The 17,488-nt window shown below is 38.1% G+C and overlaps 1 protein-coding gene across 1 annotated transcript; it reads left to right on the top strand.

Annotated features, from left to right (window-relative positions):
* Window positions 1-1,583: 1,583 nt before the first annotated feature.
* Window positions 1,584-17,253, top strand: LOC111341873 (aspartate--tRNA ligase, cytoplasmic). Its single transcript, XM_088741452.1, has 20 exons — window positions 1,584-1,786; window positions 1,877-1,970; window positions 2,802-2,831; window positions 3,123-3,180; window positions 5,453-5,545; window positions 5,978-6,080; window positions 6,842-6,944; window positions 7,574-7,648; window positions 7,793-7,849; window positions 9,385-9,496; window positions 10,765-10,812; window positions 11,118-11,204; window positions 12,147-12,238; window positions 12,423-12,478; window positions 13,484-13,552; window positions 14,265-14,342; window positions 14,825-14,948; window positions 15,917-16,028; window positions 16,271-16,342; window positions 16,889-17,253. The coding sequence occupies exons 1-20, from the start codon at window positions 1,617-1,619 to the stop codon at window positions 16,978-16,980; spliced, it is 1,725 nt and encodes a 574-aa protein (XP_088597578.1). The 5' UTR covers window positions 1,584-1,616; the 3' UTR covers window positions 16,981-17,253.
* The last annotated feature ends 235 nt before the right edge of the window (window positions 17,254-17,488 follow it).

Genomic DNA, 17,488 nt, shown 5'->3' on the forward strand with positions numbered 1-17,488 from the left:
GTTGATAGCGGGGTTAGATTTTTTTCTTTCGAAAAAAGACTTTTTCGCCACTGAATCGTTTTTATCGCGCGAGATATCCTAGGAGAGATACACGATGCGTTTCCTGTCTTTCTCTCCTTTTTCCTTCGAAGGGAGAAGGCGAATGAACCCAGGCAACTCAAGATCTTGCCAGTCTAACATTACCGTGGCACCTCACTTAGGGGACAACTAAGATGTCCTCATGTCCGGCTAAAATTATACCCCGCCGTTTCACTGAAGGTAGAAGTGGGTAGTAATGTGACGAAAGGTGGAGCTTAGAATAAAACATAACAGTCCAAAGATCGGAGTTAAGAGCGAAGTCGTAGGTCAGACAATACCTTCGGACGTTGATGCCGGTCCTGAATAGAAATCAAAAGTCAGAAGCCCTAAATAATGTATAAACAGGAGGTCAAACGTTTTGAGTACTCCTTGGCTTGTTTATAATTGCCAGTTTATCAAATGGAAGAAAAGAAAATTAAGGACACAAACCCACCACAATTCCAGATATTCCATGCATCCCGTAGGCAGGTGCTGTGCCATTTATCAATTTATACATCTATCTATTTATTCATTTGCCTATTTTTCTTACTTGTTTTGGTTTGTTTGTTTGTTTGTTTCCCACTTCTCTCCCTTTTCCTGACACAACCCTCTTTGACGGAGCTTGTTAGATTAGAGGGGCGTAATGAGCCAAAAGGGTATGTACTTCAAGGCTGAATGCCATATAGACGACATATAGTGCTAGTTCCGCATAGACGGCTTCCATTCCCAAACATCCTTTACCATCCCTAGCCATCCTATGCCATCCCTAGCCATCCTTTACCCTCAATAGCCATCCTTTGACATCCCTGGCCATCCTTTACCATCCCTAGCCATCCTTTACCATCCTTAGCTATCCTTAGCCATCCTTTACCATCCTTCAGTTAGCCATCCTTAGCCATCCCTAGGGATGGTAAAGGATGGCTAGGGATGGTAAAGGATGGATAGGGACGGTAAAGGATGGCTTGGGAGGGCTAGGGATGGTAAAGGACGGCTAAGGATGGCTATGGATGGCTATGGATGGCTGGGGAGGGCTAGGGATGGTAAAGGATGGCTATGGATGGCTAGGGATAGCTAAGGATGGTAAAGGATGGTTAGGGATGGATAGGGATGGTAAAAGAAGGCTAGGTATGGGCAGGGATGGTAAAGGATGGATAGGGATGGTAAAGGATGGCTAAGGATGGCTATGGATGGCTATGGATGGCTGGGGAGGGCTAGGGATGGTAAAGGATGGCTATGGATGGCTAGGGATAGCTAAGGATGGTAAAGGATGGTTAGAGATGGATAGGGATGGTAAAGGACGGCTGGGTATGGCCAGGGATGGTAAAGGATGGATAGGGATGGTAAAGGATGGCTATTTATGTAGAATTAGCATTATATATCGTCTATATGGCATTCAGCCATGAACTCGGTACATACCGCCAAAGGTGCTTTTTTCAGACATGGGCATGCCTTATTACCTCCTACATGACAAAGCTATCAATTAAGTCCTGGAACGAGACCCGGTCAGTACGCCTGACTGAAAATTTCCTTTATAGAAATCATAATCCTTTTTCCTTTGCATGTTAGCGGGGCGGGTGACCCAGATTGTTTCTAGATCGTCACGATTATTCTTCTTTGGAGGGAACAGACCTCAGTTCGTTTTTAAGCGTTTCCTCACCACGTCATCATTGATTATGTCGTCAGAAAATGGAATCGGAGGTTCGCCTGCTGAAGAGAAGGTCACATTGGGGTAATGAGAAAAATTATATTGCATCAGATATTTTAAATTTCGCTAAATGAACAGCCCTCATTTTTTAAACATTGTTGTATTGGTCTACAGACCCGATGGTCAGCCTTTGTCAAAGAAAGCACTGAAAAAGATGGAGAAGGAGAAAGAAAAAGAGAAGAAGAAAGCAGAAAGAGAAGCGAAACAGGTTGGAAATAACTTCTAAGAATAAACTTAAACCCAATTAAGACGCAGCCAGCTTCTAGATCTAGCAACGGAATTTTTTATCATAGAAATAGCTGTGCGAGAGCCAAGGCTTTAATTTAAACCGAAATTAATCCTTTTGAACATGTAAATAGTACTTTATCAAGAAAATAGATCGTTGTTCAGAAAATAGCGCACTATATCAAAAATACTTCCCATTGCTCATTTACTTTTGTATCATATATTATTAAAAACTGGATCATTGGATAATGCAATTCAAGACTTTTTATTGGCTTAGCCATTATGGTATATTATACCATAATCAACAAATATGGTAAGCGCACATGTCAGCTTAAAATTAAAAAGGAGCTAAAAAATTTAATAATTTAATTTAACGTTTTTAATAAAACAATTATTCCACTCGTGTTTGTTGGATATGAGATGATTATAGCCAACTCGGCTCGTATACGCGCCTCGTTGGCTATCTATCATCTCATATCCAACGCACGCTTGTGAAATAATTGTTAATTAATGGGTGAATAATCAGCTGTACCATTCATGAAATACTTGTTCTACATTTTAGATGAGATACATTTATCAGTGTCCTTCATTGCCTTGTCACCTTATCCAGATAGGTTTTTAGTCGTTTATGGACTGGAAACAGAAAGCTCTCTTTGTTTATAAATTTTTTCAGCAGATAGCATAGAATGAATTTCAACCCTAGTGAAGTATCTTTTTTATTTGTCGGTGTGTACCAAATAAATGTGGTTGTCTTAGACAACACCAGCACTAGAGTGTAATTCTAATCTTCTCTCGTAATTTTTTCCCTTTACAGGCTGCTGATGCAGACGCCAAAGATGCTGAGGTATTACCGTATTTGTCTTGAGTGTATAGCACCAATGTATAAGCTATAAGAGGCTACTTAAAGTCTTTGTAGGGGTTGTCCTAATCCTTGCACTTAAAATTTGTTTGTGGCTCAGCTTCAATTGTTATCAAGTCAATTTGTGAAAGTCATTTTGATCAGAGTTTAATTGTTAACAAGTCAATTTGTGTAAATTATTTTAATTAGAGTTTAACCCCTAGCCACTGGTTCAATGACAAGAAACGTATGAAAAATGTTTCATTGTTTAATACATATTTTTGTTTTCTCATGTAGGACTATGCAAAGGATCGCTATGCTGTCCTTCCCATGGCTCAATCCCAAGAGAAAACATGTAAGTATTTCTTGAAGAACTTGAGACAATTTCTTTTCCACCTGCAGTAGCCCAATAAAATTGATCTATTACAGAGTATTTCACACAAGTGATCCTGCAGCTGAAGCCTATCTCAGCTTCTGTAGCATTAAAATACTTCTCTTAAGTACACCAAGTAGGATACCAGTCCATTACAGAACCTATCCCAACCCACCCACCCCCTCCCCCCCCCATCATTTTTCTCAGGTTTCTCTAAAAGTTTTCGATCTGGAAACAGTGGACAAGAAGAGCCACCCAGTGGATGTCCATTGCTAAATTATTATTACTATTATTATTATTATTATTATTATTATTATGAATATCTAATCTTGACGCCATCAAGATTAGATACGGCTGGGAAGTCTCCAATCTACCGAAGACCTGCATATGCAGAGATTTCTTTGATGTTGACCATGCAATGATCTGCAGGAGGGGTGGTTTTGTGATTCAACATCACAACAAGCTTCGAGATCTAGAAGCTGACCTGCTACACATAGTATCTAGTGATGTCGAGGTGGAGCCGATTCTTCAGCAGATAACTGGGGAGACCTTGAATAGGGGTGTGAACAGAGCCCCCGACGCCCGTCTTGACATACACGCCCGAGGTTTCTGGGAGCGACAGAGATCTGCATTCTTTGATGTTCGGGTGTGCCACCCAAATGCAGAATCCTACCGTGAAAAGACTCCCGAGCAAGTTTACAGGAAGCATGAGAGTGAAAAGAAATGTCAGTATGCCAACAGGGTCATGGAGGTCGAACAAGGAACTTTTACGCCTTTAATATTTAGTACAACAGGTGGAATGGGCACAGAATGTAAAATATACCATAAACGTTTAGCTGAGTTAGTATCAAATAAGAAGGGAGAGAGCTATGCAAGCACCATGTCATGGATTAGAGCCAAGGTGTCATTTGCACTCATTCATTCAGCTTTGCTATGCCTGAGAGGATCACGATCTATCAGAAGAACCCTTGATATCATCGACTTGGACTTCTCCCTCGACAACGCTACCGCCTGTCCAACATAGTTTTGTGAATTTTACCAAGTTTTATATATACCTTCTCTTTTTTTTTTGTTTCTACCTTTTTGTGAATTTGTTGAATTATTATGATTATATTTTAGGGCTAGTGTAATTTTATCTCTTAAACAATAAAGACGCATTTTTATTTTAGCATCAACAATAATGATATTGATGATGATGAAAAGGATTAGATTGTAAATAGGATTTTAATTGAAATCGGAACTATTATTAGGTCGTTTTTACTTTTAACTTGTAAATAGCTATTTGCTTTAAGTGTTACTAAAGTTTGATTACTTTTCCTTAATTATTATTATTATTATTATTATTGTTATGCAGTATACACGTTTGGATGCTGGTGAGCTAGGCAAGATAGGGCGAAAATTCGTAACCTATCTGCATGACAGGACTGTTAAGTATAATAATATCTAATACTACTTAAATATAAATGATCAATATAAAATGATAATTGTCAATTGGCCCAATACTAAGATGTTTTTTTTTTTTAAATGTTCATGATTCACTGTTTTGTACTTAAAATATCCTTAACTTAAAATGTTCATAAAATCCTGTTCATTAAAACCAAATCATAATGTCATTAAAATTCTTTCGCTGTAACCAGTTTAAATGTTCTTGCAATGTTCAGAGTGCTACTTAATACAGCTTTCTGCATTCTCAGCAATATTTATTATTATTACACGACTCGGGCAGTAAGAGGGCCAATAACTAAAATTAACCAATCAAAGCGCTCTATTGCCGGTCAATATTCTCTCAGTATTGGACCGGGCACTGTCCCGAATGGTCACGAATGATACCGCACTTGTGTCCCTTTGAACTTCAGTCATGTAATAAATCTCTTATTAACCAAGCTTGCTCGGGACTGTACTGGAAGAATATCGGCCCTCGGTCTTTTTCGGGGCCAATATTCTCCCAGTACGGCCCTCGCGCTTGGTTAATAAGATATATTTATTATTATTATTATTATTATACCCCTGGGTGGGAGAGGCCTGGTGAGTTAAAAGTGTCTTTCCCAGGAACACAAATCACAGTTATTAGCCCCTAACAGTTCCCACACTCAGATTAGAAGGGCTGAACTTTAACTGTGTATTCACTGGGTGTTTACAAGTATACTTTTTCAGGAATAGTCAGAAATTAGAGTTATTAGTATAAATTTGAATAGTTTCTCATTCACAACTGGACAGCATCATTGATGTTTATGTTGTGTTTTTGTCTTTGTAGCCAAAGTCTGGACTAAAGTTAAAGATTTGACCTCTGAGGCTGTTGGTAAAAGAGTGTTGTTGAGGGCACGCCTTCACACCACAAGAGGAACAGGTAGTGTACTTAGTGTGTTCATAATCATTAACCCTTTCACTCCAAGATCTCATTTAATTTAGTAATTCTCCTTAGTGTCAGCTATACAACTCCTATGGTGTTTGTTTTGAGAACTTGGTATTGAATCAACTAAAAATCTCCCAGTTATTATTTTTCTTTATCCTCATCACTTGTCTGCTTGATATTGTATTGATTTTGTTGTGCGAAATTCTGTCTTAGTCTCGTATGGGAATTAAATTTAAGGGTTAAGTACTTAAGTATTACTTTATTGATATATGACTGGGGTTTATGGATCTCTAGAGTGATGTCAAATAGTGTGGTATTTTGAAGTGGTTCTTGTTGATTGTTTAAAAAAAAAAAAAAAAAAAAGTATTAACTATTCACAGTTAAGCATTTTTGTCCTTGATATTTCAACATTTTTTGTCCCCAAAGGTAAGCAGTGCTTCATGATTTTACGTGACCGCCAGTACACTGTGCAAGGAATCTGTGCTGTGAATGATGTCATCAGTAAAGGAATGGTTAAATTTGCCACAGGGTAGGTGAAATAAAGTCAAAGTTAAAGTTGCATAATTAACCCTGTACAAAGTTGAAATGGTAAATGGGCCACCGTTACGATTATAAAAGCTGACGTTTCGAGCGTTAACCCTTCGTCGGAGCAAATAGGGGAATTGTGGGTTGTGTGTGCTTTTAAAGGCAGAAAAAGGAGCAAGGAAAAAGGAGCCACCAATCACGTAGCTCCTTTTTCTGTCTTTAAAAGCACTCACAACCCACAATTCCCCTATTTGCTCTGACGAAGGGCTAATGCTCAAAACGTCAGCTTTTATAATCGCAACGGTGGCCAATTTACCATTTCAACTTTGTTGATATATTCAAATTATTTCGTTACCCCCACCGACGCAGCCCCAAACAGTTTCTTTAGAAACTATCAGCCTTTAACCCTGTACACCTTAACATCAGTTCACATATTCTCCACACTGTTCTCTATATGTTTCCAATGGTATTGATACTAAGAATTTATTAAACATTCAAGAGCTTCTTTCAATGGTGTTTGTTCCCTTCATTCTTTTGACCTTTATGGGAGAAATCAGATAATGATCATAGTTAGGGGTCAAATTAGATCATAATGATCATTATTAGGGGTCAAAGTTTCACGTAGTATTGAATTGGATACTCGCCCCAATCTTAATGGTGTCCCAGAGGTATGTACTATATAACAAGAGCTGATGGAAACCTGTAGCTGGAATCCATTATATGACCAAACATAACGTCTGTCTTATTTTGATTATGTTGTCGTAGGATAAACAAAGAGTCTATTGTTGATGTTGAAGGAGAAGTAAAATCTGCTGCTCAGAAAGTTCAAAGCTGCTCTCAAGAAGATGTGGAGATCTTTGTTGATAAGGTTGAGGCGACTACACATTGAATGTTTTCCTTTTTTTCTCCACTCTGCTATATACAACAACAACAATTTAACATTTATATAGCGCAAACTACTTTATAGATAATCAGTCGCACTTTTTTACAATCAGTTAAGGTGAGATCGGACGTCAGAATTCATCAGGCGCACTATGCAGCCACTTCAGTCCATGTATTGATCTCACCTTCCCTCCCCAATTCACCCTAGATTAGACACTAAACAAAGATAGACCACAACACCAGGCACTACGTGCCCTACTCTTTTCGAAGAGTGTGTGGGTACTTTAACGTCCCACAATTTTTATCACATATAAGGGCTTGTGAGACGGGACCTCCATTTATCGTCCCTATCCAAGAAGACTAGAAAGTCTAACCGTTTGCAGATATTATTACAAAGGCAGCACTTTCTTCTCAGTTATTTAAAGACCCTGAGTGTTGGTCCGGCCGGAGTTGAACTCTCGACCTCCCGCACAACAGTCCAGCGCTATACCAATTGAGCTAACCGGGAGGCAGTTTGAACTGTTGAACTGACATAGAAATATCGAAAAAAATGTATTTTTATTTGACTAGTTATCAGCAGAGTATCTTGACTTGCTTTGTACACTGTATCTACAGATTTTTGTTGTAAGTCTAGCTGAGCCAAGGCTACCCCTACAGATTGATGACGCATCACGCCCTGAAACTGATGAGGTGAGTCATGATTTTTGACAAATTGTAAAATTTATCGTTGGATAATAACGGTATAATGACTAAACTCAATGTCTGTCTTATAATTTGGTAGACTTAAAAGTAATCCACAGCATTAAGCTTTTTTTTACTTTAACTTCCTTTTAGGAACAAGCTCATGTGAATCAAGACACAAAGCTGGACAACCGAATTATTGACCTCAGGGTACAGCTTCCCATGTTATAATGATATTTCCATAAGGTTGCAATAATAGCAAGTATGATAGATATTGTAAGAAATACACAACTTTTTTGAAAGACATGTTTTGGCATGCATATGCCATCTTCAGTCAATGAGTAACTTCAGTCAATGAGTGTGAACAATTATATAGTATACATGTAGATGAATAAATTATTTACACTATGATGTAATACAAAAGCGGATACTAATTACAACATGACACCAAAACATCAAAGATGTAAACTAGAACGCTAGAAAAGTGTTGTAATGCTGTAATTGTTTGTTAAGTTCAGGTTTGATCTTATTTATATAAAAAGCGTCTTTGAGTTTTAAATCAATTGATTTGTTAGCAGAATCCAGAATACTAAAGCAAGAAAGGGAGTATTTGTTCTTACAAGAAGGAGATGTGTTGAAATGCTTAAAAATATGCAAAGTTTTTATCACTTTCCGTGTGCTCCTTTATCCTAGTAGAAAAGGGGGGAGTAGTTTCGCCAATATAACAGGAGTTACATCCCGCACAAGAAAATTGGTAAACTACCATCATGGATTTTAGAGCACCAGGAGTATGATCTTTAACACTAAACATGTTTTCAATTTTAAAAGAAGTGAAAACTAGTTTGATATTTAGGTCCGATTTGCAAAAGCGCTTAGTAGGTTGTCGGAGTTTAAGGTACACTATTTTAGAAAAATAGCCGACAAAAGGGAGTTTAAAGTAACGTGTATTATTGTCATCATTAAAATGTTCTGGCTTTTTTGAGAGGAAGACCCATCAAGATACCGCTTGAAAGTTCTGTCAATAATATGCAAAGGAAAAGAATTACGTTTTAAAGTGTTGGAAAGTTTATTAAGATCGTTTTGAAGGCCGGAAGAGGTGTTGTTGATTTTGTAGATTCGGTCAATAAGAGTTCAGATGAGGCCAATTTTATAGCATGGTGGAATAAAACTAATTTTTCTTTAAAAGAAATTTGTTAGGAGACCACTGCAGGTTTTGGTGTCATGTTGTAATTAGTACCCGCTTTTGTATTACATCACAGTGTAAATAATTTATTCATCTACCTGTATACTATATAATTGTTCACACTCACTGAAGATGGCATATGCCTGCTGAAACATGTCTTTCAAAAAAGTTGTATATTTTTTACAATTATTATGATTACAATTAAAACAAGTAGATATTGCACAGAGTTAGAATGCCAACCTCCTACCATTATGTACTGAATTTGACCTGTAGTCACATGGGAGTCAAGTTTGGTCCCAAGTGTTTTGGCTGATTCTCATGTTCTTTCTCCAAAACTCTAATTATTCCAATTTGACCTATGATCATTTGAATTGCATCGAGTGTTAAAAATTTGGTTTTTGAGTCTTCAAATCTATGCTTTGTGCTTTGTTAAGCATTGCTTAAACCAGTACCCTGTCACATGTTACTTAGGCTCCCTATTCCAACATGTTATTACTCTCCCTTTTTTAAGAATGACATTTCTTTCACAGTTTTATTTGACATGTAATTTCCTTGTTTGCAGACTGTTCCAAACCAGGCCATTTTTAGTATTCAAGCTGGTGTGTGCCATTTATTTCGAGAGTTCCTCACATCTCAAGGATTTCACGAAGTTCATACTCCTAAGATTATTTCAGGTTGGATTGGATTTGAAATATTGGTGGTCTTTTGCAATAGATTATGATTACTGTACTGTAAGTGGCATTTTATAGCAAGTTGACAGATGGATGCGTGATATGAAGACCAAGGTCACCCTATACTTGTGGTTCTTAATCTTAAACAATTTTGTTATGTTTAAGAATTCATAATGATGATATTTTTCGTATATGAGAACGATCCTTCGCAGTAAAGCACTATTTGAGCAATAGTGAAAATCAGACCTGAAAAAAATTTCAGGACTGTACGGGACTCGAACCACTGACCTCTGCAATACTAGTGCAGCGCTCTACCAATTGAGCTAACAAGCCAACTGGGAGCAGGTCATCAAATTAATTCGATATAAACCCGTAGATGATAAATCAAACAACAACAAACATATGAAACATATGTGTTTCTACGGGTTTATATCGAATTAATTTGATGACCTGCTCCCAGTTGGCTTGTTAGCTCAATTGGTAGAGCGCTGCACTAGTATTGCAGAGGTCAGTGGTTCGAGTCCCGTACAGGCCTGAAATTTTTTTCAGGTCTGATTTTCACTATTGCTCAAATAGTGCTTTCCTGCGAAGGATCGTTCTCATATACGTCTCATAACCGCAGTTCACACATATGTTTCATATGTTTGTTGTTGTTTGATTTATCATCTACGGGTTTATATCGAATTAATTTGATGACCTGCTCCCAGTTGGCTTGTTAGCTCAATTGGTAGAGCGCTGCACTAGTATTGCAGAGGTCAGTGGTTCGAGTCCCGTACAGGCCTGAAATTTTTTTCAGGTCTGATTTTCACTATTGCTCAAATAGCTAGTGCTTTACTGCGAAGGATCGTTCTCATATACGTCTCATAACCGCAGTTCACACATATGTTTCATATGTTTGTTGTTGTTTGATTTATCATCTACGGGTTTATATCGAATTAATTTGATGACCTGCTCCCAGTTGGCTTGTTAGCTCAATTGGTAGAGCGCTGCACTAGTATTGCAGAGGTCAGTGGTTCGAGTCCCGTACAGGCCTGAAATTTTTTTCAGGTCTGATTTTCACTATTGCTCAAATAGTGCTTTACTGCGAAGGATCGTTCTCATATACGTCTCATAACCGCAGTTCACACATATGTTTCATATGTTTGTTGTTGTTTGATGATATTTTCTTACAAATTTTTCACACAGTACCTACTACACTGCTCTGCTCTGGTGTTGTTGTCAATTGTATTTTCAGGTGACAATTTTTAATGTAGATTTTCTTACTCTTATAGCTGCTAGTGAGGGAGGTGCAAATGTTTTTGAAGTTACTTACTTCAAAGGTAAATTTTCAATCTCATGTAAACGTAATAGTGTAATGGGTATATAATGAAATGGTTTTGTTTTAAAATAGTTCAGATATTATAGTAATTACAGTCCAGCATTTTGAAAGTAATTTCCAAGAAAAACTCTGCACTGTTCCTGTCAACAAAATAACAAGACTGTTATGGGACAAAGGTTTTACATGTCTGTACTTGTTGCAAAATGTTTTCCCAAAATGCATCCTTGTGTTATTGGTCCACCATCCCCTAAAATATTCACTTTGTTTGTCCATGGAGTAAAATTTATTGTTTTTCCATGAAAATAGGAAAAGCATATCTTGCCCAGTCCCCACAGCTTTACAAGCAGATGGTGCTTTGTGCTGACTTTGACAGAGTATTCACCATTGGGTCAGGTACAGAGACTAACACTTAAAAATTATCATTTATATGTATCATATGTATCATGAGTGATGAATTGATTGGAAATAGTAAAGTCTGTAGTTAGTCCTTTGACCCTGAGAGTGACCCTGAGAGTGACTAATGTCTTATTTCTCCATACAATATCACCCCTGAATAACACACCAGAATAAAGGAAACAATCAACAACTGAACAAGCTCTTGATTATTAAACAAATTCTCCTTGTCAGCACCTTAAGAAATGGGGAAGTGTATGGAGAATATGCATATTGATGTTAGGGTGTCAAGAGTTTAACCAAGTGGCTCATCCAGCCTGAACTTTTTCCAGTTTCCATAGCATAAAGTGACTAGGAATATTACTTCTCACCCCTGGATGGAATAACAAGGCTACCCCCCCCCCCCCACCCCAATGAGCATTTTATCAGGCTTCCCTGACAATTTGCTGGTACCCATTTATACTCCTGGGTGGAGAGGGATAGCGCTCATGTATATGTTGTAGTTCAATTTTATCCTTGGTTCAAATTTTATTTTCCTTTGTTTCAAACTCATTATCATACATTAACATGACCAAGAACAGGAAAATAAAATTTGAACCAAGTATAAAATTGAACTACAACATATACTCCTGAGTGGAGAGGGACAGTATCCAACTATACTCCTGGGTGGAGAGGGACAGTACCCATTTATACTCCTGAGTGGTAGAGAGAGGCACTGTAAAAATTAAATGTTTTGCCCCAGAACACAACACAATGACCTGGCCTCTGGAGCTGGAGTCCAGTCCTCTAACCATTAGGCTACAGGGTTCCCCTAATTTGGACATAACTACTTTTAATTGAAGGGTTCTTTTGTGGTTCCCCAATATTCTTCCATTCTTCAAGATTTGCATTTTTTTTCCTCGTTTCATTTTGATTGCTGCTTCTTTTTCTTTAAACTTGTAGTTTTCCGTGCTGAGGACAGTAATACACATAGGCACCTGACAGAGTTTATTGGTCTTGATATTGAGATGACTTTTATGGAGCATTACCATGAGGTAACTCAGCCACAACACGTTCTTATTATGGAAGGTATTTGCAGGTGCTTCAGTAAATTTTCCTCAATAGGATTTTCAGGAGACAGTTTAATTCTCTGAATTATTGCTTTATAAATAACATCACTGTCTGAAAGTAATGAGAAATGTTCTGATCTGCCATTTTCGTTCACTTCCTTTACTCCAGGTGATTGAGGTGATTGGTCAAACCTTTGTCCATATCTTCAAAGGATTGCGTGACAGGTGACATTTTATGTGCCATACCCAGATAGAGAGAGATGGTCACAGAGTTAGACTATTACTGTTTGGATACAACTTATTGAAGACGAAAATGTCCAAGCCAATACTCTCTGAAACAGACAGCTCTTCTTACACCCTTAATTTTCTTTGGAAAACTCCATTTAAAAACCCATGCATACTTTGTATTCCCACATTACTGAAAGTACTTTTTCTCTTACATGACAAGGGACACTTGTCAGGAATACATTCGAGCCATTTATTTTGGTTTTTAACCTCCTGTATGTGAAGGCCCTTCCCCCCCCCCCCCCCCAAGGAAATCCATCAGTCTCTGACTAAGACCCATATCAATCATTTTCCCATCACTGTCTCTTCTTATCACTGTTTTTGTTGTTGGTCTTAGGGACCTTAAGCAACCACGACGGCGACGGCAACGAGGATGTGGAAAAACACAATACTTAATTGGCAGAACAATAGCTCAGCATGTGCATTTTGAAACTTTATACACTTCTTAGCCATCCTTTGCAAAACAGCGACGTGAAATCGCCAAAATTTGCGTCATCTTCGAACCGAAACCGCGACGGCAAATTATTTTAATTTTCATTTGGAACTCAACGCTACTTTTATATGTCATGCTGAAGTTGAGCTGTGGTGCCATACGGGACAGTAAGCTCCTGCAGCCATGTTTGAAATTCTAACTAAGAGTAGAAATTCATTTTTTAATCAGAGTCTTCCTTGGCATTGCCATCCTGACTGCTTAAGATCCCTATTGTTGTTGTGGTAACCCTAACCCTAACCCTAACCCTAACATGGTTGCCCATGAAAATAGAAGTTAGCTGGGAAATTTTTCATAAGATCTGGTAACCATCCCCCCTCCCCCTGCAATCCTTCCCTTCAAGAACCTTGCTTTTTATTTAGTATTGTGAAGAAAACCACATTTGTCTGTTTTTCCTTCTTAATAGGAAATTTGATAGTTTCTGATACTATGCATTAAATCATTCTTTCCTTCAGATATGCTGAGGATATTGCAAAAGTACAGAAACAGTACCCAAGCGAACCTTTTAAATTTCTGGAACCAAGGTTTGCTTTGGCCACTCTTATGACTCCTTTCACCCAATCTAAGGATAGATAGTAGCTTTGCTTGTTGAAGTACAGTGCCTGCCAACAATTTTTTAATTAAGAAAGTAGAAGGGAAAAAATATCAATCCATCTGAGAAAAATATATTTTTGACTTACACTGAGTATTGACTAACACTGAGCATTGACTAAATAGTACAACTGACTTGTAATGTACTGTAGAAAATCCTTATTTTTTTAGCTTTATACATTTTGGAACAGGTCAAGTTAAAGTTTTTGCCTCTATGGGTTTAACATTGTTGTGAATTGACATTAACCCAGCGGGATGTGTGTGGAAGTGTACCACCCCTCATGCTGGCATTGTTTTTTTTTTTGTTTCTAATTTTTGTTTATTCAGTTTGGTGCTGAATTATCGTGAAGGAGTTGACATGCTGAGTGGAAGTGTACCACCCCTCATGCTGACATTGTTTTTTTGGTTTCTAATTAATTTTTTGTTTATTCAGTTTGGTGCTGAATTATCGTGAAGGAGTTGACATGCTGAGTGGAAGTGTACCACCCCTCATGCTGACATTGTTTTTTTGGTTTCTAATTAATTTTTTGTTTATTCAGTTTGGTGCTGAATTATCGTGAAGGAGTTGACATGCTGAGTGGAAGTGTACCACCCCTCATGCTGACATTGTTTTTTTGGTTTCTAATTAATTTTTTGTTTATTCAGTTTGGTGCTGAATTATCGTGAAGGAGTTGACATGCTGAGGGAAGCTGGAATAGATATGAATTATGATGAGGACCTGAGGTATGCTAAGGGAAAATGATGGTTTTTTTTTACTCTGTAAGTAGTGAAGCAAGCTTTATTGAAACAGATTTCATTAATATTGTTTGGATCTGTTTTGTTTGCATTATTTGTCTTTATTAGTCAATATGATATGCCTAGCTGTTTGAGCATCTGTCTGTCTGTCTGTCTGTCTGTCTATGCTTCTGTCTGTCTGTCTGTTTGAGCGTCTCTGTCTGTTTGAGCATCTGTCCTTCAGTCTCTTTTTCTTTTACTGTTTGACCATCTGTTTCTCTGTTTAAATATGCTTCTGTCTGTCTGTCTGTTCTAGCATCTGTCCATCAGTCTCTTTTTCTTTTACTGTTTGACCATCTGTTTCTCTGTTTAAATATGCTTCTGTCTGTCTGTCTGTTCTAGCATCTGTCCATCAGTCTCTTTTTCTTTTACACAAAAATCATGAGAATGTATGGTACAATGTAACAAACCTGAACTCTGTTTTTTCATAGCACTCCAAATGAAAAACTATTGGGAAAACTTGTTAAGCAGAAATATGACACAGACTTCTTCATTTTGGACAAGTATCCACTGTGTGTGCGTCCATTCTACACTATGCCAGATCCACACAATCCTGTGAGTGCCATGTGCTTAAGAGCACAAAAAAGCCCTATTTTTCTGCATTTATTTTTGTTTTGTTGCTTTGTTGTTTATATTTTTCCCTCTATCATTTTGTATTTGCCTTTTGACAGTAAGCAATCAAAGCTCTCACTTTAAACAAATGCGATTCCTTAACAGTACAGCGGTAATGTTGTCCGCTTTTATAAGAACCTGCTGGAATCCCAAACCCTATGTTATCCTATTTTTGCAGGATTTCTTTTCTCACAGTAGTTCCATGGTTTTAACTGTCCACTGATTGTGAGATTTCCCTGTTACTTCACTATGTCCAGAAATGCACGCAGTAACGAAAATGGCAGATTTGACGAAATTTCGTCGAACCGAGTGAATGTTCATGGACAATTTCTGGCGACTGTTACTTTTAAGCTTAAATACTAAGGATTTACGGTCAAGTCGCCTGAAAGTCATGTCGCCCGAAGTCACGTCGCCCGAAGTCATGTCGCCCGAAGTCATGTCTCCCGAAGTCATGTCGCCCGAAGTCATGTCGCCAGAAACCTGAGTCATGTTGCCCAAAATTTTAGTGATGAGTTCGTGCTTGATGACTCTCCGGCCGGTTGCCATACTAAGCCAAACATGTAGGTGCAGTCAGTTGATGATGAACAGTATGGCTTTCGTTTGGATGTTGTGAAACTCAAGCCGTTACTGATCATCAAATAGAAAACAGTTTACTGTCTACAGTAAAACACAACGTAAAGCAAAGGATAATGCAAGTACCTTGAAGTTATGGCTGCCTGGCCCCGCTAGCCCCTATGGTTATTGCAGGCAGCCAGTACTCTAACTTATACTTTTTAATATTCTCTTTGTTGTAACTTTTTCTGAGCAAGAGTGAGTACAAATAAAGATTGTTGTTGTTGTTGTTGTTGTTGTTGTTGTTGTTGTTAAGACTTCGATTTAGCACATCTTTTTTTTCATTTTTTGCAAAACAGGAATGGAGTAATTCATATGACATGTTCATGCGCGGAGAGGAGGTCCTCAGTGGAGCACAGCGAATACACGACTCCGACCTGTTGGCAGAGAGAGCCAAGCTACATGAAATAGGTGAGTTATTTTGTATTTATAAATCACTCTATTCTCGAAGGTGTAGCTTATATTTAAACGGACCACAAGCTACCGAGATGGAGTCTTTAACAGGCCACAGAATAGACTACAATGGGAAAGGGGTTCTGAGAGGACACATACCCAAACATTGACTTAAGTACCTTCCCCCCTCCCCCCCCCCCCCCTCGAGCCCTATGCGCGCATGGTCATGAAAAATTTTAACTTCCTTCCTCTTTTTTCAGATTTGGAGAAGATCAAGGCGTACATTGACTCATTTCGTTATGGTGCACCACCTCACGGTGGTGGAGGAATAGGTAAGCTTCTCTGATAACTTGATTATCAAAAGTTTCTTTCATGCCACTCTCTTTTTCAGTTTTATACTCGCTCGGAGCGATGTGTTCCCAGTTATCAAAGATTCCTTTGATCGCCTCAGTTTTCTCCAAATTATAGTGACGTTATGTTACGTTCTTTGTAATTTGTGTATTGGCTGCGTGGCTGTTTTGCCTCTCACTGTCCCAGTGATTTTACACAATTGTTGCTGGGTCTGGCTTTTTCAAACGTACTTCCAAGAACAATGAATGTGTTCTGACTTTGGACGCTGAATTCAGCAAGTCTCTTTTTTTATTATTATTGAAAAATCCCATCTAATGATTTCCATTTAATCAGAGCCTGATATCTTTAGGAAAAATTACGAACATCGCAGGTTTGAATTTTCCTCCTGGCCTTATTTGACTTTGACAGCGCCAGAATTTTGAAGATATTTAAACACGAGAAGACCATTTGTGAGAACCTTAACCCACTCTAGTACTCCCTTAGATTGTGATTTGTTTCTAACACCGACCCTCTCTCCTCCCTCCCAGGCCTTGAGCGAGTAGTCATGCTGTACCTGGATCTTCATAATGTCCGAAAGAGCTCCATGTTCCCACGTGACCCAAAGCGTGTCACTCCATGAGAGAAGGCGCTCCAAATATGGACAAAGCCAATCAAATTTCCGCGAAACTGATGCAACTTAAAAACAATTCAATTTTCACGAAATGTAATACACAAGAAATGCTGCTGAGCTATCACGATATGATTGATTTAAAGAGGAATTTCAATTTAATGACTTGACTGTGAAGTATTTAACTTGCGATCTGGCATGATTGCAGGTTATGGAATACACCACTTTTCAACGATTAGTTATTTTTGTACATGTATTGTGTGTCCTTAAATTTGCTGGTCTGGATTTTTTGTTTGTTTGGTTGTTTTTTTTTTTAGGTACTATACCCCTAAACGATCGGAAATTGAGCTCAGTTGCCCAATGTAGGGTCTGGCTACCTTCTACATTTTGTTTACATTGCATTTTAACATCTGAATTATTTCTATCTAAAGTGTTGCGAATTCTTACATGTATACTTTTTGCGGATGCGATGAGGTCACGAGAAAAATATCTTTCAGTCGAATCTGTCCTCTGTTACGTA

Source organism: Stylophora pistillata, chromosome 12 (genome assembly GCF_964205215.1).
Source record: "Stylophora pistillata chromosome 12, jaStyPist1.2, whole genome shotgun sequence".
NCBI lineage: Eukaryota > Metazoa > Cnidaria > Anthozoa > Scleractinia > Pocilloporidae > Stylophora > Stylophora pistillata.